General features: G+C 40.8%; 1 protein-coding gene across 7 annotated transcripts in view; it reads left to right on the forward strand.

The window, feature by feature from the left end:
- The window catches only part of RNF38 (ring finger protein 38), a 425,742-nt gene extending 404,432 nt beyond the window's left edge, over positions 1-21,310 (forward strand). For 3 of the 7 annotated variants that reach the window (XM_077251699.1, XM_077251727.1, XM_077251708.1), the window contains 9 exons: positions 68-235; positions 1,992-2,162; positions 2,536-2,697; positions 3,247-3,353; positions 4,647-4,731; positions 5,191-5,312; positions 6,074-6,173; positions 7,645-8,764; positions 9,160-11,108. In XM_077251699.1, the coding sequence (XP_077107814.1) occupies positions 68-235; positions 1,992-2,162; positions 2,536-2,697; positions 3,247-3,353; positions 4,647-4,731; positions 5,191-5,312; positions 6,074-6,173; positions 7,645-7,707 (978 nt within the window). In that variant the 3' untranslated portion in view covers positions 7,708-8,764; positions 9,160-11,108. Of the gene's footprint in view, positions 1-67; positions 236-1,991; positions 2,163-2,535; positions 2,698-3,246; positions 3,354-4,646; positions 4,738-5,190; positions 5,313-6,073; positions 6,174-7,644; positions 8,765-9,159; positions 11,109-13,809; positions 13,864-19,197 lie in introns of those variants that run through there. The other 4 variants (XM_077251735.1, XM_077251718.1, XM_077251683.1 and 1 more) reach the window with 3 other exon arrangements.
- Positions 21,311-21,970: the final 660 nt, after the last annotated feature.

Raw genomic sequence — 21,970 nt, forward strand, 5'->3', positions numbered from 1 at the left:
TCCTTTTTTTTTTAATGTGTTTTTCCTTATTTTCATAACTTATGGTTTCCTTTTTTCCCATCTCCAGATTCACCAGGGCACGGTTCCGGTTTCATACACTGTCACGACGGTTGCCCCACATGGAATCCCTCTTTGTACAGGACAGCACATCCCTGCTTGCAGTGCACAACAGGTTCCAGGCTGCTCTGTGGTCTTCAGTGGCCAGCACTTACCAGTCTGCAGCGTGCCTCCTCCAGTAAGTGGATTTGCTCCTACATAACCAGATTGAGCCACTGGGGTGCCAGGGTTTAAAAGCCAGTACTGGCCTGTAAATGTAATCCCTTGTTAATATGGTAGTGACCATGATAGACTGTGGGTGACTCAGTTGTAGGGTGCCATCAGGTTGTCGGCCCCCCAGAACTCCCACCTTTTTCTCTTGGGGTAGGGCTTTATAGGAGATGTGTAATATACTAAAATCCCGCAGTATTGTACTTCTAATCAAACCCGTTTCACAGTCCCTAGGGTGCTCTGAAATGTAAACAAAAAATGTTTAAAAAGGTCTGTGTAAATAAGGTATGTGATGCTAATTCCAGTCTTTCTATACCTTTGTAAAGATCAAAAGGCAGGTTTCCTCTGGACGAATATGCGGTGGGCTGATTTGTGTGAGCTAAATCCACTGCATATAACAGTAACAGCATTGTGAATGAGATTGTATGCAAACTGCGCAAGTTAATGTATGCAGGGGAAAGGACAGAAAGTCCATGCTTTTTACCAACAAAGTCTGCAGCTCTACTTATCACAGCAGATAGTGGGACTGTACTGTTAAAAGGGTTGTCCACTACTAGAACAAGCTCTTCTTGATTTCAATGTATGGCCCAGATTTAAAACAAAAAAACTATATGCCCCTCCTGTTCTAGCAGAGATGGTGATGCTAGTGCTGATTGGGTGCCAAGCTATTTGTCAGCCCTTTACTAAAAAAAATTAAAATAAATATTTTATTACACACAGTGTCTTAAAGGGAAATGATAAATGGTTTTATAACTACTGTATTTTAAAATATAATAATCTGTAAATTGTGACATGCATTTGTATTCAGTCCCCTGTACTGAGATGCCCCTATTTAATATCCTGAGTCACCAATTGTTTCCAGAAGTCCCAGTAAATTGAGTTTACCTGTGTGTAATTTCTCAGTTTAAGTAGAGCTGTTCTCTGAAGGACTCAGAGGCTTGTTTGAGAACATTATGGATCAATTAGTTTTTTTTTATTATTATTTCAAAAACCATGTCATTTTTACTTGTCACAAGCAAATAAGTTGCTACTTCGTGTTGGTATATCACAAAATCCCAATAAAATACATTTTAAGTTTGTGGGTGTAATGTGGAAGCATTCACGGGGTATGAATACTTTTTAGAGGTGTGTGTGTGTGTATATAGGTTTATGTGCACGCACAGATCAGTGTATCGCTCTAGACTGCTGCAATTCACTACAAAGGTTCATGTAGCCCAGGCTTAACACTGCGCACAATCTCCTGATCCTTTTTGTGTGTACTCATCTGCTCGGTATCTAGAAGGGGAATTACTTTCTCAGTACAAGCAAACACCCTAATGGGTAATATTATGTATTCATACCCCCTTGAACTTTTCCATATAGAAAATAATTTTTCCCCTCTTCTACCCTAATCTATATATTTGCCATGTATCCTCATCCCACCTGGTGCCTCCATGGCTGCTGCAGTGGCGACTCTGAACCTCGCCTCATCTGCCTTTCCACTCCCATAGTATAGGCAGCCGTCTTGGATGCAGTAAGACCAGAATGCTGTCTCAATTAAGAAAGAAATTGGAGGCCATTAGGCTAGGTATAGTCGTTTCTTGGTACGAGGGTGGCAGGTCGCTTTTAATATATTGAGTTTTTGAAATTGTAGCTATAGTCCTGAATGCCTAGCAATATAACATTCACGACTTTCTGTGCAACTCATATTGAATACTATTAACTATATTCTCCTCTATTTCCAGATGCTTCAGGCTTGCTCCGTTCAGCATTTACCAGTTCCCTATGCTGCTTTCCCTCCCCTAATTTCCAGTGACCCATTCCTGTTACATCCACCGCACCTTTCTCCACATCACCATGCACATCTGCCCCCTCCTGGCCAATTTGTGCCCTTCCAGACACAACAGTCTCGATCGGTAAGTTCTAAAATCTGTCTCCATAACGTTTTACTGCCTCTGCCAATAGCTTCTTAATTGTAGTGCACCTTGAGAAAAGCATAAAATCCGGGTTATGTTAAGGGGTGCGGAAAACATCTAGCTAGCAACAAAAATCGTGTTCCTACGAACAATAATACTATGATTTTTATAAACAAAATTAGTAAAAATCTAAAATAGTGTCGGTGTGATCCAAACATGTCAAAATATTCTACCTTAATTTTAGATTGAATGCAAAGATGTCTTGGTAAAATAAAGGATAATGTACCATTTCCGGTCGTGCCTGCCAAACATCCATTATGGATTGGACTATGTTCTCTTGGCTTAACATTGTATTGTTTGTTTGGTGTTCCAGCCTCTGCAGAGGATAGAGAATGAAGTAGAGCTGTTGGGTGAACATCTACCTGTAGGAGGGTTTACATATCCTCCGCCTGCTCATGCGCCCACATTACAACCCTCTGCGCCCTTACAGTTCATAACCCACGATCCTTTGCACCAGGAGGTTTCCTTTGGAGTTGTAAGTAAATGTTTCTGATTGCCTTATTTTTTTACAAAGTTGTGTTATAGCCTTAGTTATTGCAGACAGTCTGATCTATAGTGAAGAGGTCAGAAAGAAGGAAACCGTTGATGTCTGAAGAAGTGAATATTTGGATTGTTTTTTTTTTTAAATACATCCGACGTTTGTAACTAGGGGGTCATACATAAGTCGGGGACTTGTCTCCAAGTGACAGCTGCAGTCCACAAGCTCGCATACAGATCCGTGTACCTCTGTAGACTGAAGCAATTGACTCCAAAAGTCCAAGTAGCCTGGGCTTAACAATCCCCCTTCTTTTGTGTGGTACACGTCTGCACGGTATCTATAAGAGGAACCAAACACTCTAATGGGTAATCTGGACACTAACCTCTCAACGTCAGGCTGCCGGCGGCAGCGGTCATACTTGTGATCCTAGATGTGCAGTATAACCTTAATGCCTGTAAGAAGCTGCCGAGTGATCTTGAAGGATTTTATTTCCAGTTATCTTTCACAGCCGTTTCTAAATCCTATATTTTCTTTTTGTGTTTTCAGCCATATCCTCCATTTATGCCTAGAAGACTAACTGGTCGTAGCAGATATCGATCACAACAGCCAATACCACCACCACCTTACCATCCAAGCCTTTTACCTTATGTTCTGTAAGTATTTCAGGTATCACAAGATGGAAAGGCACATTGCTTGAATAAGCTTTTCAAAATGTAGCTGAAAAGGATTGTCCACCTTTGGTGTCATTTTTCTTCTTTTACCTAAATGTATATGTTTTGGGCTAAAGATCATTTTATGTAACTGGCTTTCATTAAAAATTGGACAGTTTTTCTCCTATTAGCCTCCATTGCACTGTCTATTAGTGTCTGTAAACGGGTTAACTGAGATTTTATTAGTGAGCTAATTTTGACTGTCCAGTGGAAGAGATTCTATTTTTTATGGGTGTTTTTAAGACAATTTTTGATATTTGTTTAGCATTAAAATCATGGCTTTTGCACGGAATTTTTTAGTTTAGTTTTTTTTTTAGGTTTTCAGCTAATTCATCATTTGCACTTTTTCCTAATGTCACCTTTTTTTTGCCAAATGGGACTCCAGTAATAACTTGCAAAACAATCCATTCAATAAGCTTTAAAAATTCACATTTTATTAAAAAAAAGCACAAACAAAGCATATTTTAATTTGTGCCGGTTCTTCAAACATTGCATTTAATTCATCAAAATGGTACACAAAGTCCATCAGCAAAAAAATAAAAGAAACACAATATCAAAATGCAATTGATAAATTGAGGCCTTAAAGGGGTTGACGACTACTAGCACAACCCCTTCTCATTCCCCATATTCGGCCCTGATAAAATAAAACACTTATACTCCCCTCCTGTGCCGATGCCGTTCCAGCTGTGTCTGCACTCGTGTTCCCAGGGCTCATGTGCGGTATTTTGACACGAGTCCTGCCCCCAGTCGGCACGAACTAATGAGAAGGGCTTGGGGTTGTCCTAGCAGTGGACAACTTCTTTACAAAGTGGCACATGGGAGTATAAAAAAACAAGCATTCACCTACCACGCTGACACTGCAGCACTGTTTGCATGGCCTGCTGGTTTCATTCCTGATTGTTCCGACAGGGAATGTCGAGTGATCACTGCAGGCAATCAATTGGCACTGATTGGCTACAGCGTTCACATTCCATATGAACCCGAATAGATGTTTTCTCCTCTCCTAAATCCCTCAATTCCTAAGCCTTGCCCCAAAGACTGAGGAGCAGAAGAGCACCATCTTTCAGCTATGATGTGTATAGTTGATTTTTGTGAAGTAATTTCCCTAAAATCCGAAGGAAACTGATGGTGGGGAACTACACTGTAATTCTCTGAAGCTTTCTATAATCCTAGTATTAGATACACACTTTGGATATAACGTCAATGATCATCCTTCTTTTCTTTATTCTCTTTTAGATCAATGCTTCCAGTGCCTCCTACTGTGGGACCAGCCTTTAGCTTCGAGTTGGATGTCGAAGATGGAGAGGTGGAAAACTATGAGGTTGGTGTATGTATTCAGACATATTTTATTTTTGCTATATAAAAAAATTAGAACAAAGCAAAACCTCTGCTTTCATTGATAAATAATTGATAACTATCCTTGTCTGTATCATATCTCAAACCTTTGGCTTACAAACTGTTAACTTGTATTTCATAATTTATCCACTTTCACCCCTTTAATATTTTGTGTTACTCGCCTATATATCGCCATTAATTCCACGGCGCTTTAGACATTATCTCCATTGTCCCCATTGGGACGCACAACCCTAAAGTCCTATGTTTGTGGGAGGAAACTGGAGACCCCGGAGGAAACCCACAGTAACACGGGGACAAACTCTTTGCAGATGTTGTCCTTGGTGTGATTTGAACCCAGGACCCCAGCAGTGCTATCCACTGAGCCACCATGCTGCCCAATAACTCACCATTAATGATTTATTCACATAACTCCTTTCCATTACAGGCATTGCTAAATCTTGCTGAAAGACTGGGAGAAGCTAAACCACGAGGATTAACAAAAGCCGATATAGAACAGCTTCCGTCGTATAGATTTAACCCAAACAACCACCAATCGGAGCAGACCTTGTAAGTTTTAATTGCAAACTATAGCAATAGCTTATCTGTGTACCGCCCATGAGCTATTATGTTCCATTAATTCAGACTTGTCTAAAGCTGACCACAGCCAAGCGATGTCTGCCTGGCCAAATTGCAATAAATGTCTTTGAGATGGAAACAACCACTTCTTCTTATGGAAGCCATTGCGATGGGTACAGCTTCTATAGCAGATCGCTGATTTTGCTTGGGAATCCGGTGCATGGCACTGTATGTAATACATAAATATCCGCTAGAACAAAAGCAGCGGTCTTGTTTTATCTCTCTGGACGTAAGACCAGAGCAGGGGTCTTCCCTCTGACATCCATATTCACAAATGCAATACAACATAATGCAGCATTTGGTCATCCATATTTATTATGCTCGCTTAAATCACCATCATAGTCCACAGACCGTATCGGCACTGTCCCCATTGGGGCTCACAATATAAATTCTCTATCAGTATGTGTTTGGAGTGTGGGAGGAAACTGTAGACCCCAGAGGAGGGAGAATATATTTTTGGTGGGATTTGAACCCAGAACACCAGTGCTGCAGTGCTAGCCACTGAGCCACCGTGCTGTGTATAATAAAAAATTAAATGCACATATACATAAAACAACCCCTTTGATGCTTGCTATACCATTGATACACATTGACAAAAGAATCCCTCCATGGTAACATTCATGTAAGAACAGAAAACATGTGTGTGTCTGGCTGAGTATGGAGTCATAGAACATTTCTTTTTCTTATTCTAGGTGTGTAGTATGCATGTGTGATTTTGAGTCGAGGCAACTTCTAAGAGTCTTACCGTGCAACCATGAATTCCATGCCAAGTGTGTCGACAAGTGGCTTAAGGTGAGATTTTGTCCTAAAATACTCCTTACATTCTGGCTAAGTTATTGTTCCTTTACCCCTTCATGACCTTGGGATTTTCCGTTTTTGCGTGTTCGTTTTTCGCTCCCCCTCCTTCCCAGAGCCATAACTTTTTTTTTTTTTTTTTTCTGTCAATATGGCCATGTGAGGGCTTATTTTTTGCGGAAAGAGTTGTACTTTTGAACGACACCATTGGTTTTACCATGCCGTGTACTAGAAAATGGGACAAAAATTCCAAGTGCGGTGAGATTGCAAAAATAGTGCAATCCAATGCGTGTTTTCTGTTTTGGCTTTTTTGCTAGGTTCACTAAATGCTAAAACTGACCTGCCATTATGATTCTCCAGGTCATTACGAGTTCAAAGACACCAAACATGACTAAATTATTTTTTAACTAAGTGGTGGAAAAAACAAAATTCCAAACTTTGCTAAAAAAAAAAAAAAAAAATTGCGCCATTTTCCAATACCCGTAGCGCCTCCATTTTTCATGATCTGGGGTCAGGTGAGGGCTTATTTTTTGCATGCCGAGCTGACATTTTTAGTGATACCACTTTGGTGCGGATACGTTCTTTTGATCGCCCGTTATTGCATTTTAATGCAATGTCGCAGCGACCAAATAAACGTATTTTTTGGCTTTTCGAATTTTTTTTTCTCGCTACGCTGTTTATCGATCAGGTTAATTCTTTTTTTTATTGATAGATCGGGCGATTCTGAACGCGGGGATGCCAAATATGTGTATATTTGATTTTATTTTATTTTGAATGGGGCGAAAGGGGATGATTTAAACTTTTATATATATTTTTTATTTATTTCATATTTTTGTAAAACTTTTTTTTTACTTTTGCCATGCTTCAGAAGCTGGCATAGTAAATATATCAACATTGACATTCTATATGTGCAGGGAAAGAAGACCTAAGTACAGGGCCCAACATTAGAGCCAAGAATATAATGTATGGTCCCCCTCACATATATGGACCATATTGGGATAAACTACAATAAACACTAAGCAAACAAAAAAGCACCACAGCAGTTTAAATATCCAAAGTAGCAAAAAGCTATATTTTATTTATAAAAAATAGAGAAACAGGTACATTTGAAAACATGGGAACACATATAACAACACAGCACTATAGTGCCCAAAGAGCTGTGGACGGTATCCATATAGTATATTAAAAAAAAGGTAATGGTAGAAGCAAGGATTTAACATGGCGTAATCCCTTATGAAGCCATGCTTGGCTCCCCAGGTACTAGTAATAGGAAATACATAAGGCAATATAGTGAATACGCTAGGATAGCAACATACCAGGGTATAATGTCCGTCACCACGCCGTCCACTGCGATCCCCGACGCGCGTTTCAGTTAAGAAACCTTCCTCAGGGGGCATGCCATATTGGTGTTATATTTTCTTTCTGGTTTGTTCTTTTTACAGTATTTTTTTCCCTTCTTTTTCTCTAGGCAAATCGTACCTGCCCTATATGTCGAGCTGATGCTTCAGAAGTGCACCGTGATTCAGAATGACCAGTCTGAGAGCACAAGTCCAGCTCGGGTGTGCCTAGTCATGTGTACGTGTGTTCTTTAGTACACATGCACAACAACCATCCATTGAACTTAACCCGTCTGGCTTCCAGCCTCTTCTTTACACAAAAGGGTCAATGGACCTCTTTTTGCACTGTGTGATTTAATCAATTATAAAGCTTCTAATTAGTCTTCACAATTAAGGGATTGTTATACTAACTGTGTGATTGGGACTCCAAAGATTATTATTTTTTATAGCTTATTTTGTGTGTGCACTAACATTCCCTGGTTTTTGTGTGATCATTCCGAGTGTTTTTGCTGCAAGATTACGTGGATGTGATCTTTTAGCATGTGCTTTTATATTTAAACGGGAAAAAAAAGCAAAAAAAAAAAAAAACCAAGATACAGTGGTAGTTCCAAACAATTTAGCAATCTACCTTTATTATAGAGCCTTCAGATACTGTGAGAGCGGACGGATGGAATGTAAGACTGTGTGGTAGTGGCTATGTTGCTTTTGTATGTTTGCTTGTGTCAAGCACAAGAGCGTATGTATGGTTGAGAACATATATACCAGCATGTACTGAGAACGTATGTGTGTAGTATTACTTATGCTGCAATGTATAATCTTGTGTTATTTAAACAGTACTAGTACTGTACACTGGTTTATTTTCATGTGTTTGCAGTTGCACACTGAATGCTAAGGGTGTAGCAATCTATAGGCATTTCATACCCTTTTCCTTCCTTTTTTTCCCCCCACATGCCTTTCGTCCATACAACCTTACCACTTATACCGCTTACCGCGTTTTGCATATTTGTGCCACTGCAGGGATAAAAAGCAATGTATTTTTTAAATAGAATGCGGGATTGTATACACGAATTCAGCAGCTACACATTAAGCCGTTTATTTTTCACATTGTATAAAGTCGCATTTCTGTTCTAGTGATTGCATCTCTTGTGTACATAAAGCAACAAAAACGTAAAATTCAGCCACCCTGATAGATTAACTTGACCGGTTCTGCCTCAATGTAAGGTTCCAGTGGTCTCTTCATATACTGTAAGGGTACCGTCACACAGTGCCATTTTCATCGCTACGACGGCACGATTCGTGACATTCTAGCGATATCGTTACGATATCGTTGTGTCTGACACGCTACTGCGATCCGGATCCCCGCTGAGAATCGTACGTCGTAGCAGATCGTTTGAAACTTTCTTTCGTCGTCTAGTGTCCCGCTGTGGCGGCATGATTGCATCGTGTGACACAGGTTGTATACGATGTGCGCACAGTAACCAACGGCTTCTACATCGCAAATACGTCATGAAATTATCGCTCCAGCGCCGTGTATTGCACCGTGTGACCGCAGTCTACGACGCTGGAGCGATAATCATACGACGCTGCAACGTCACGAATCGTGCCGTCGTAGCGATGAAAATGGCACTGTGTGACGGTACCCTAAGTCACTTCTATAGCAGGTCAGTGCTGTAAGGAATAACGGGAATAACACTCTACAAAAAATATATGCAGAGGGGTTTTGCTTGGTTTTCTTTCTGAACAGGCTTCCAGGGAGCATATAAGTTAAGCTAAATGTGAGCCATTAATATCTGATTGGGGGTGGTGAGACACCCAGCACCACTGCCGCTCAGCTGTTGCCGGTGGCTGGAGGTCCTCAGATGGTTTCGGAACACAGCAGCACTGTCATTTTTATTGTGGTCACAGCAAATCCACCCCTTATTCAAATGATAGGGTGGTGGATCTGCAGCAGCCAGTCGTGGCCACTATAGAAATAATAGAGCTGCTGTGTTCCAGCACCATTGGAAAATTTCCAAACACTTTCAGTAACGGCTGATCAGTATGGGTGTCGCAACACCACCAGTCATATGTTGATGGTCCATCATACAATAGGCCATGCATAAAACATTAGTATCCAAACCCTTTAAGGCCAGTTTCAGATAAGTGTTATGCGGGTGCATTTTAGCATCCATATTAGTCATGAGTCTGACCTAAATTTACATTTGTTACTGTCACTTTAAGATATTAGACCAGTGGTCTGGCCTACGTCTTACTTTAGTTGGTAAGATAATTCTAGAGTCCAATCAAAGTAACTATTTCTTTCTAAAGTAGCATGGCTTTCAGGAGAACTATGTCTCGAGTGGTCTTTTAAGAATCTGTTTTTTCTTTGTGTAATATGCTACGTACGTTCATACAGTATGTTCTAGCGAGGCCACCACCTCACACCCTAGTTGGTCCATTGTTCTGTTTCCCATGTTCCTTATTTACCAGGCAATAGCGCCTCTAGGTAAGGTATGCAAATCTGTATCTCAGCTGGTTGGAAGCCAAAATCTGCTCCAGTCATGGTCCTCACCTGCTGATGTACAGGGTGTGCCTAAAATCTGGACACAGGAATGCTCATTAATTGTAATTTAAAATAATTTAATTAACTGTAATAGAATTTTGCAAAGCGCCTCAACCTTTGCTGGAAATCATATTGAAGATGATGTTTAATATTCCAGTTGAATACAATATTAATACATTTAATTTCTTGAAGATATGTATTTTTGCCTGTGTCCAGACTTTGGGGACTCCTTGTATATTGAAAGGTGCTGTAAGAAATGGCTGCCTTCAGAGAATGATGGTTCACAGTAAGTTTCCTCCAGTCTCCTTGCCAGATACTAATGACACTGCATTGTTAAATCAGTCTTCTCGTACATAGTCAGCAAAGCTGATCGATGTCCTGGATTATAAAATTATGTAGAAAGGACACTTGTATGAGGCAGGCTTTTTTTTTTTCCCCCATTTTTAATTTTTTACATTAACATTATCAATAAAATAGTGGTACTCTTACCAGTCAATCCACCATCAGTGAAATTTTTGTGATTACTGCATGTTAGTAATTAGCGGTAATTAGTTGTTTCCTGTTGGGTTCTGTAGAAATCATGGCATGCGCCACTGGACAACTTACTGATTCTCCACATTTGTGGAAGTGGCTGTGGTGCTTGTCTAATACCTATATTTACTTGCACAAGATAAGTGGGCAAAACAAAAGATTTGGTAACCCACCCGGAAATGTTTGTAGCATACATTTTGTGATGTAACTTTTTTTGCTACTTAAATGGTTACTACTTTTGGTTGCAATAGCACAAGCAGCACAAATACCGATATTGCCGTATTTTGCTGCCAGTTCCAGCTTTAAGTTGTATATATGTGTGTGTGTGTGTGTCCCCTAACTAGTGATGCATGTCTGACCCTCCCACATGTCACAGTTCTGGTTCTCCAGACAGTGTTATTCCATGCTGCTTGTCTTTTATCCCAGCTTGTGGTTCAGTGGACTAAAACAAAAGCACAATTTGCCTGTGGTTTTTTACACAATGTTGCCTCCATTACCCAAAAGTAAAAAATCAACACCATTTAAGAAAAAAAAAAAGCAAAAAAAAAAATCCTGTAAAATCCACAATATAATCAAACCAAATGGAGAAAAGTTGCTTTTACTATCCTTCTAAATCAACCTTTGCTTAAACTAACCAGCCATTGGATGTCATGTCACATTTTTATTAACCTTATGAAACCATATAATTGCAGATGTTGTCTACCACACTCCTCTTATAGTGCGACGAATACTTTTTATATATTGCAAACGTTTTTTTACCTGTATAGACTTAATAACACTACTACACTCAATATTCACTTTATTAAAGCATGCAAGCATCGCACTTTTTCTAGCATAGACTGAGATAAATGCAAAAATGAAGAAAAAAATAATAAAATAAAGGAAAAAAACAAAGTCTAGGGTACACATGTAATATTATGTTCACTTTCTGGCACAATGCAATTTACTGATTTTTATTTTATTTTTTCCTTTATTTCTTTTCCGCAAATTGTTCAAAGAGCAGGGTCACTAGTTTTTGGGGGTTTTTGCACTCTGGAGGCTGGTACTCCTGGAAAGTTTTTGGAATTAACTTTTATATCATTTTTTTTTTCTTTTTTTGCATGGGTCTCTTGTTAGACATATGCTTACTTGCTTCTTTCTGTGGTTAATGTATTGAATAGACCTCATCTATAAAAAGCACACATGCATGTGTTCTGAACCAGCTCGGACTGATTACAAAGTTCCCTTTTTTTCTTTTAATTTTCTCTAAAGACCAACCTATCCAGGAGCCAGAGGATGTTTCTCAGTTGTTACTGCCATATGTTCTAGATCTGATGCCTCTAGCCCTAGCCTGCAGTAGTGCCTGACCCACACATGAATTAATACATATTGTCATCTACCACTCCGTTACCTTTTTTTTTTTTTTTTTTTTTTAAATCAACTGTTGGCTTCAGCAACTGGTATTTTGTTTTGCATTTACCTTTCATTTTGCATGAAGTCTTTGCTTTTTCATGTTTAATGTTTCTTGTCTAAGAGTGGTTATCAAGGCCTGTAGATGTTCAGGGTTTTGAGAGATATATATATATATATATATATATATATATATATATATATATATATATATATATATATATATATATATATATATATATATATATATATATATATATATATATATATATATATATATATATATATATATACACATATATATATTTTCTTTGCCACTGTTACAGTATTTTTATCCTGCCCTTCCCCATAAATGTTTTGAACTGAATAATCGTTAGGCCTTACAGGAAAGGAGCCTTTTGCCTGTTCTCCCCTCTTGGTACATTTACAGTTACCTCATTTTGCTATTTATGTGTTTTTCAGATTTGCCAATGAAAGCTTATTAATTTTATTGGATTCATATTTTTCTTTAAATCGTTCTCTATCGTATCATTTAACATGACATGTAGTTTTAAATGTATTATAAATATCTGTAACCAAATCGTTTGAAGGCTTGATAAATTTTTAACAAAATTTGTACATTTTTTATGAGAGTTACTAGTAATGCTTTACTAAGTAGTGCAATGATTTTTCTTTTTGATTATTTTTATTTTATTTTTTTTTTACCCCTTGTGTCCAATTTTGGAGTTGAGAGAGGGTTGTTCAGTAATAAATGTATGATGTACACTTATGACTGTTGTTTGCTTTTATGTTTAATATATTTAAAACTGACCAGTTATTGGTTGTTCTGTTGCTTTTTGTGTCCTGCAAAATATTGTCCACTACAATACAGATTTTCATATTCTTTCTGAAATAAATCTATGCGAAGAAGCAGTATGCGAGTCCTCTAATCAGCGCCGACCAATTCAGGAGGTTGTGCTGACAGCAGGAAACACTATAGTGCTTCAAATCATGGTTTCAGGTGTACTAGATAGATAGGCAAACAACAATAATAATTCTATTGCTGAGAAGAAAGTATGCATGAAGCCTGTAAGCGGGGCACATATAAAACAGTTTGATCTCAAAACCATTTAAAATAATTAGCCAAAAAAGAAATGCTGCTCACCACTTTTATTGCTCTGCGCCTGGGTGGGAATGGAGTCCTTGCATGAAGCCGCACTGGTGCAGGTTGAGGCAAATGGGGAAAAATAGAAAAGCTGCAGCGATGAAAAGGTAACTAGAAAACTTCACTTTTATTAGTGATTTAAAAAAAAATAAATTGTTACTGACATCAGAGATTAAGGGCAGACTGACGCGTTTCAGGGTACAGGCCGTGGTCATGACTAAGGCTTGGATGCTGAAAATTGTGGGTCTGCCCTAACCTCTGTGCTGTATCCAAGACAAAAGCAGGCACACAGCAAAGCAGTCTAAACATGGTCCCAACCTGTGAAGTAGATGGGAAAGAGTGAAACAAGTCTATACCTACTATATGCTGCTTTGCTACATGCCTGATTTTATCTCCAGTCTCCTAAATTAATCCTGTAGTCAAGCTTTATCAATTATTTTAACTACACTGATGAGTGCACAGACACACTTGGCACAAGCCACTCTACTTGGCAGGTCTCAATGGGCACTCTGATCTTCACCACCTTTAGCTCTGCACAGACAACTTGCCGTTGATGCAGAGGTACCTGAGTTGCGTCCATGGAGAAGTGATTGGAGGGAGGAGAGATTCTTTTGCTGGGTAGAGCATGAAATTCAGGAATAGTGGTCAGCCAAAAAATACCCCTCATCATTCCTTCCTATTTACTGGCAGACTGTGACGACAGATGCAAACCTTCTCGGTTGGGGAGCAGTCTGCTGGAAGCTGACAGTGCAGGGTCGATGGAAGAATCATGAAGTCATTACTATCAATGTCCTGGAACTGTAGAGCTGTTTGTCTTGCACTCTTACAAAGGCAGTACCAGCTGACTGGTCTCCAAATCCGGATCCAGTATGACAACGCCACCGCTGTGGCTTCCATCAATTATCAAGGTGGGACTGAAAAGTCAAGCAATGGCAGAGGTATCAGATTCTCAACTGTGCAGAACAATGAATCCTGGAAATCTCAGTGATCCACATTCCAAGAATAGACAATTTGGCCATAGACTTAAGTCGTAAAGGTTTATCCATCCATGTTCGATCAAATGTTTAGCTGATGGCATTCCGACACAATCACAAGGTTTTAGGGGGCAATGCGAATTCTACCCAGGTAGGGCTGTCCGCCCTCAGGCATTGATCCTGCAGCTTTGTAAGGCTGCTACTAGGCCCTCTATCTACACTTTCTCAAAACTTCTCCAAATTCAGGGTTTACACCACGGTGGAGTCTGGGCAGAAAGGTGCTACAAGCAGCAGTCGGTAAGGTTACTAAAGAGATTTGTATTGCACGTTTATACATTTATATGCTTTGGAATGTCCCATGGTGTTCCTGAATAAAGCGCCGAGAAAAGAGGATTTTTGGACTTGCTGTAAAATCCCTTTCTCATAGCCTTCATTGGGGGTGACAGCACCCACAGTTTTGTTCACTTTTCCTCTATGGACATGTGATTGTATACTAATATTTTTCTGCTTTTCTCACTGAATAGCTTGCTTGGGAGGAGCTGACTATTTTTCTTAACCCCTTTACACCCTAAGGCTGTTTGCACCTTCATGACCAGGCCAAATTTTACAATTCTGACCAGTGTCACTTTGTGGTGGTAATCTCGCTGCTTCTGAAAAAAAATTTTTTTCGTGGCATATTGTACTTCATGATAGTGGTAAAATTTCTCTGATATGACTTATTATGCAAATTGTCTCTTCAGAGAGGAAGAGAGCTAGAACTCTAGTGCCACCTATTAGAAGGTAGCAATCCTACAAGTCAATGTTGACCCTTTAACGAGCCTTGTCACATGACTTGGGATAATAGCCAAACTAGAATCTCAATTTGCAGACTGTGTTTCGGGGTACTGCCCTTCGTCAGTGCAAAGCGGAGATCTGGTTTGGCTGAGTGAGAGGCGTCAGACCGTTATCCAAGAAGTATCATTTCTCCTTGCGGAGATCGACATGCTAAGCATGCCTAGATGAGGAGACTTAAAGCTGCAATGCTCCTCTGGGTAATATGCTAATTATGCAATGAAAAAGATTTAATGAAACAGTATAAGGATTATGTACACAAGAAGACAAAAGTATGGTGGACCAAGACTACCCTCGAAAATTATGTGAGCCAAAAAAATCATCCCTAGAGGGATGTCAGACTATGAGAACAAGAGGGTTTATAAATGGCAGGATCCACGACCCAAAAAGGAAAGGAGGGATTTTAGGGCCACCTCCATTAGCTCTGCCTCATCAATGTCTGATGTGGGCACCTCTAATCAGGGTACGGAAACTGTTCCATGGAATAAACGTACCAGATATGGTGGCACGTCTAAATCTCATGACTTCTTCAAAAAGAGACCGTATCAAAGGAATGACAAAATGAAGGTGATCAATTTGTCATCACGTGTTGTCTGATGAACAAACGGCTATTCTTGAAAAGGGTCTTACCTTTTGTCCCTCATTTTTTTTTAGATGCATTCACATCAGTGAAAGACTTACATGTTTTTTCAAGAAAACTCATTTTAAAGAAACTTCATCACAAGGGGCAAGGGGATTTAATTTTTGACACGGAGGAGGAAAGGGAGGCTTTGGCAAATTTGGAAGCTTTAGAACTGGAAAATAATCCCATGGAGGTGAGTGGGTTTCCAAACCATTTGGTTGGGAAGCCAAAAAAGTTTCCAGCTTTTAGTATTTGCCCGGCAGTGGAGGTGTTCACAAAGTTGGTTACTGGCGAGATTGAGAAGCTGGCCGGGAGTGGGTTTGGTCATTCCAATGTCAGGCAGTCAGATAGAAGAGCAATGGATACTCTTAAAGAGTGGAGCGATGTCTTATTCAAACCAGCCGATAAGGGCGGAAATTTGGTGATATGGCCCCACACCCAGTACGAGAAACAGGCTTATAAACTCCTGGATAACAAAGACTGCTACAAAAAACTGGCCAGTAACCCTTTGAGGTATTTTCAGGATGTATTGAGTGACATGATAGATAAGGCATTCTTGGAAGGCACAATCCCTAAGAGATTATGGGAGTTAATTAAAAACATGCATCCAAGGATGCCAACACTATATTTATTACCGAAAGTGCATAAAGATCCCATAGACCCCCCCGGGAAGACCCATTGTGTCGGGTAATGGGGGTTTATGTGAGATCGTCACTCAGGTCCTTGATTTTTACCTCAAGCCTTTGGTCAGCCAGTTACCATCCTTTATTAAGGACACTACAGCAGCTTTGCGCAGATTGGATAACCTCCAGCTTGGTCCCAATAGTGTCATGGTTACCGCCGAAGTAGAGGCACTTTACACCTCGATTAGGCATGCAGACGGGGTAAGGGCAGTAGCTTGGTATCTTGAGTCCAGTAATTTAGACAGGAAGCTAATTGTGTTGTTGCTCGAACTGTTGGAATTCGTGCTCACACACAATGTTTTTGTTTTTGGGCGGGGCATGTATCTGCAGTTACAGGGCACTGCAATGCGATGGGGGCATGCTGCGCTCCCTCCTACGCAAACCTCTTTCTGGGGGCTTGGGAGAGAGACATCTTCATGAGTAATCCCATCCCCCAGAGTCAACTCATCCAGGAATGGATGAGATATATTGATGCCATTTGGTTTGTGTGGGAGGGGAGCATTGCAGATCTCAATGCCCTCATGGCTAATTTGAACCAGAACCGTGTCAACATTAACCCCTTCCTGACGTCGGACGGGATAGTACGTCCGACGTCGGGTCCCCTGCTTTGATGCAGGGCTCCGCGGTGAGCCCTCATCAAAGCCGGGTCATGTTAGCTGTTTTGAACAGCTGACATGTGCCCGCAATAGCGGCGGGTGAAATCGCGATTCACCCGCCGCTATTAACTAGTTAAATGCCGCTGTCAAACGCAGACAGCGGCATTTAACTACCGCATCCGGCCGGGCGGCTGGAAATGACGTCATCGCCGACCCCCGTCACATGATCCGGGGTCGGCGATGCTTCATTATTGTAACCATAGAGGTCCTTGAGACCTCTATGGTTACTGATCGCCGGTAGCTGTGAGCGCAACCCTGTGGTCGGCGCTCACAGCACACCTGATTTTCTGCTGCATAGCAGCGATCTGATGATCGCTGTTCTGTAGCAGAGGCGATCGAGTTGTGCCTGCTTCTAGCCTCCCATGGAGGCTATTAAAGCATGGCAAAAGTAAAAAAAAAAAAAAAAAAAGTTAAAAAAATGTGAAAAAAATAAAAAAACATAAAATTTTAAATCGCCCCCCTTTCGCCCCAATCAAAATAAATCAATAAAAAAAATCAAACCTACACATAACCGCCATAAACGGCGTAATGAGAAAAAAATCCGAAACGCCAGAATTACGTTTTTTTGGTCGCCGTGACATTGCATTAAAATGCAATAACAGGCGATCAAAAGAAGGTATCTGCCCCAAAATGGTATCATTAAAAACGCCAGCTCGGCACGCAAAAAATAAGCCCTCAACCGACCCCAGATCATGATAAATGGAGACGCTACGAGTATCGGAAAATGGCGCAATTTTTTTTTTTTTTTTTTTTTTTTTAGCAAAGTTTGGATTTTTTTTTCACCACTTAGGTAAAAAAGAACCTAGTCATGTTAGGTGTCTATGAACTCGTAATGACCTGGAGAATCATAATTGCAGTTTTAGCATAACCTAGCAAAAAAGCCAAGCAAAAAACAAGTGTGGGATTGCACTTTTTTTTGCAATTTCACCGCACTTGGAATTTTTTTCCCGTTTTCTAGTACACGACATGGTAAAACCAATGATGTCGTTCAAAAGTACAACTCGTCCCGCAAAAAATAAGCCCTTGCATGGCCAAATTGACAGAAAAATAAAAAAGTTATGGCTCTGGGAAGGAGGGGAGTGAAAAACGGAAAATCCCACGGTCATGAAGGGGTTAAGCTTACTTTCAAGTATGGAAGATCAGTGGATTTCTTGGATCTGCAGATACGTGCCCGCCCTGAGGGGGAGATTACCAATGTTTTCCGCAAGGAAACAGCTACGAATTCTTTGCTGCACGCCCAGTCTGCACATTTGCCCTCTACTATAAGAGGAATTCCCATCAGACAATTTTTACGAGTTCGCCGCATTTGTTCTAATGAGGCTGACTTTGAGGCTCAATCGGAAGAGCTGGCTGAGAGATTTTTACATCGTGGCTATGGCCAAAAAACAATTAGGAGGGGGTTGGTGAGAGCAAAGAATATGCCTAGAAATGCTTTACTATACAATAACAATCCAAAGACGACAAATGACAACAAGGATCAGGTACGACTGATCACGGGATAACATAATAAATAGTTCGAATTTAGCCAGATTGTGGAGAAACATTGGGCAGTTTTACACACTGATCCAGTCCTGAAACTAATCCTACCCCCCAAACCTGCCATAGTAGCTAAAAGGTCAAGAAATATTCATGATATTTTGGTACACAGCCATTGAGCCGAATAAGAAGAAAGGTACTAGCAATAACTTAATGGGCTTTTTTTCCATGCGGTCGCTGCAAAGCTTGCGCCAACTGTGTTAAAACTAAGAGGTTTACTAATTTTGATGGGTCTAAAACCTTTGAAATTAGGAAATTTATTTCATGCACATCTAAGGGGGTGATTTATCACTCTACCTGCCCATGTTGTAAGGTATACATTGGCCTCACCACTAGGGAGTTAAGAGTTCGCATTCGGGAGCACATCCTAGATATCGAGAGAGCTAAAATGGTAGAGGATATCTCGAGTCTCAAGACAATTCCGAGGCATTATAAAAAATTCCATGATTGTAACCCCCCGGTTTATGAGCGTGAAAGGTATAGATCTTGTTAGTTTGGGCCCCAGAGGAGGAGATCTGGGGAAAATTCTGGCTCAGGTTGAAAGCCGATGGATTTATCAGTTAGGCACCCTGTCCCCGTAGGGATTAAATGAGAATTTGGGTCTTGGATCCTTTTTGTGATGACTTTGGTCTCATTCTTGGGCCACTTGTGTACATATATACATATGTGTTTTCTTCGGTCGTTCTAACTTATTTTATCTTGTTTTTGGGTGTAGGTTTCTTTATGGTTTTAGATTGTATATAGCTTGTTTTTAATTCTTGTGCATTATTTTTCAGGTTCTTGTACTTGCTTTTTTGTGGTTATATATAACAAAGAATTGCTGACCAGGGGATGTGATTTAGAAACAACACTAGGAGGCTGTCGTGAGCTCTGTGGCGTCCTCAACTTCATCCGAAGCAATAAAGTAATCACCAGTCAAGTGATGTCTCCCAGCTTACAGCTCCAAACAATTGATGCAATGGACTTTATCCCCAATTCACAGCTCCAAATAAATGACATGATGGACTTTTTGTATTCTACAATTGCGGATTAATTTGGGTGCTAATGAAAAACTGTCCCCTTGTCCTTTCTGTACATACGGATTTGAAAGTATAAGGGATTTGTTTGACTTGCAATGGGAGATTGGACTGTGGGGGAAGGAATTAACAGATATTGGCCCAAATCTTGCTGGACAGATGTATGTCATCATGGCCTATGGAGGTTTCTGGAATAAACAACGGACTTAGCCGTATTTCTAACTATTATGATGGCAACTAGCCATCATGATGTTAGCCCCACTTTGGTTGTGAGTGTGGTGGTCCTCTTTTGTTTCACGGGGATTGGGGATCTTTATCCTACTGGAGCGCACCACCCTGGATCGCACAGGAGGTGATGCTGTTTGGCACCCCGTCCTGCAGGGGGGGTCCCGGATGCTCCTCACTAACCCATTGTGTGATCCAGGCTTAGGTGTTGCCTCGGTATATCCTATTTCTAATATGGGCTTTTGGATGATTCATGTTTACATCCTTCCTTTTACTTGTGCTATCTTTGCTATTTGGCGTAGCGTATTATACAGGAAATGTCCTCAGAGATGGTGTTGGGAAGGTGTTGCCCATTTCCTATATTAGGGATGGTGCTGGGAATTAGTTGCCCATTATTTTTATTCATTCTGTCATGGGTTTCTATTCTTGTTTATACTCCCCCCGTCTCGGCTCTAATTTTTCCTTGGTTATTTAGCAAGGCGCTGGGATGCGGCGTTGGGAAGGAGTTATCTGTTATCCCAATGCTTTGGCAATCACAGTGGGGTTTATGTTTGGGGGTTTGTTTCCCCCTGTGACGATCGATGCATAAACCCTGGGAGGCGGCGCTAGGAAGGAGTTATACGTTATTTTTACGCTTTGGCAATTACAGCGGGGTTTTCGTTGGGGGGTGTGTTTCCCCGTATGACGAATGACATTCAAACTCCTGCTTCATTGGCGTATTCCCGCCCTCTGGGGCTGAGGGCCTGGCCTGGTGTGTACGGCAGTTGGGGGAGGTGATGTTGGCCAATGGGTGCGGCCTTTGGGTGACGCGCCGGGGACAGCCCCCTGTATTTGATTGGTGGATATGTGGATAGGGTCTCCGGATGACGCGCCTGGGATATCCCCGTACAAGGAACCTTATTGGTGAGATTGGGCTTTAAGTATCCTATGATGCCTGATCTTAGACACGCCCCCAGGAGGAAGCGGATACGAAACGCGCGTCGGGGTAGTCAAGGTGCAGCGTGCCACGAGGCAGGGGAGCAGCGGGTTCATTCAGGTAATATGTACCGAGCAGTTTGCTCATAACCCCATGTGATGTTTCAGATGTGACAGAGGTGTTAGTTCTACGGTAGATACTATGATCTGCGGTTTTGTCCGGTGGGATTTCTGATGGTGGGACTGTTCGCTTTGGGTTCCACTAACGCAGTTTGAGATTATGAGATATGGACAATGTGCAATATTTTGTGGTCCCACCCTGATAATTTGGAAAAGGGATTGGCTTTGCGTTTTTGGGTATATCCCCCCATGTAGTGCCATTCATTGACATGAATTTCGCACTATCACTTTAGAAAGGGATTTTGAGCATTTACCGTGGGAAATTTATTGAGGTATTTTGATGTTTGTGTACCCTTTAAGAGCATTTCTAGGTAGATATGTAGTAGCAATTTTGCAAATGTCACTGGAGAATTGTGGCATTGACTACAAGGGAATGTTCTCCTGGTAATTATTAAAAAATTTCTATAAATAGTAGGAATCCTGAATAATTAGATTTGGTATACTTGTGGCTCCCTTCGCTTACCTTGATATGAAAGTTTGATCTGATTTTGAGGCACTGTTTTTAATGTTTTTGTATTTGTTTATATGTGAATAAAGATTTCGTTTTAGTATCAAACACTTCATGACTGAGTACAATTTAATAACTCTACGGTCAATATGTTTATAATTATGCAAATTGTCTCTTCAGAGAGGAAGGGAGCTAGAACTCTAGTGCCACCTATTGGAAGGTAGCAATCCTACAAGTCAATGTTGACCCTTTAACGAGCCTTGTCACATGACTAAGGCTACTTTCACACTTGTTTTTTTGAATCCGTCACAATGCGCGACGTATCGACGGATGCGTCAAAAATAGTGAAAAACCGATGCAACACATCCAGTATTTCGACGGAACCATCTAGCGGATCCGTCGAAATACTGGATGCGTTGCATCCATTTCATCCGGTTTTTTGACGGATCCGTTTTCCATGCCTAAAAAGGGGAGTCTCCCAAATGTGATTGGCTACTGGAAAATAGGGAAACCAATATATTGACTGGCTGGCTGTCTTCAGGCTGGCAGGAGTCTTTCTGGCACATTTGGGGGTGACGCCCCAGGTCAGGTTTATATAGATTTGGGGCCTGTCTGGCCAATTGGCTACAAATTCCTGATTCTGAGCATGCTCAGTGTAAAAAAAACGGATTCCAGCGCTGGATTCCGTCATATGACGTCACGACGGATCCTGCCTCCATAGGCTTCCATTCTAGTCAACGACATATGCCGCAGGATCCGTCGCAA

This window comes from Ranitomeya variabilis, chromosome 1 (assembly GCF_051348905.1).
Source record: "Ranitomeya variabilis isolate aRanVar5 chromosome 1, aRanVar5.hap1, whole genome shotgun sequence".
NCBI lineage: Eukaryota > Metazoa > Chordata > Amphibia > Anura > Dendrobatidae > Ranitomeya > Ranitomeya variabilis.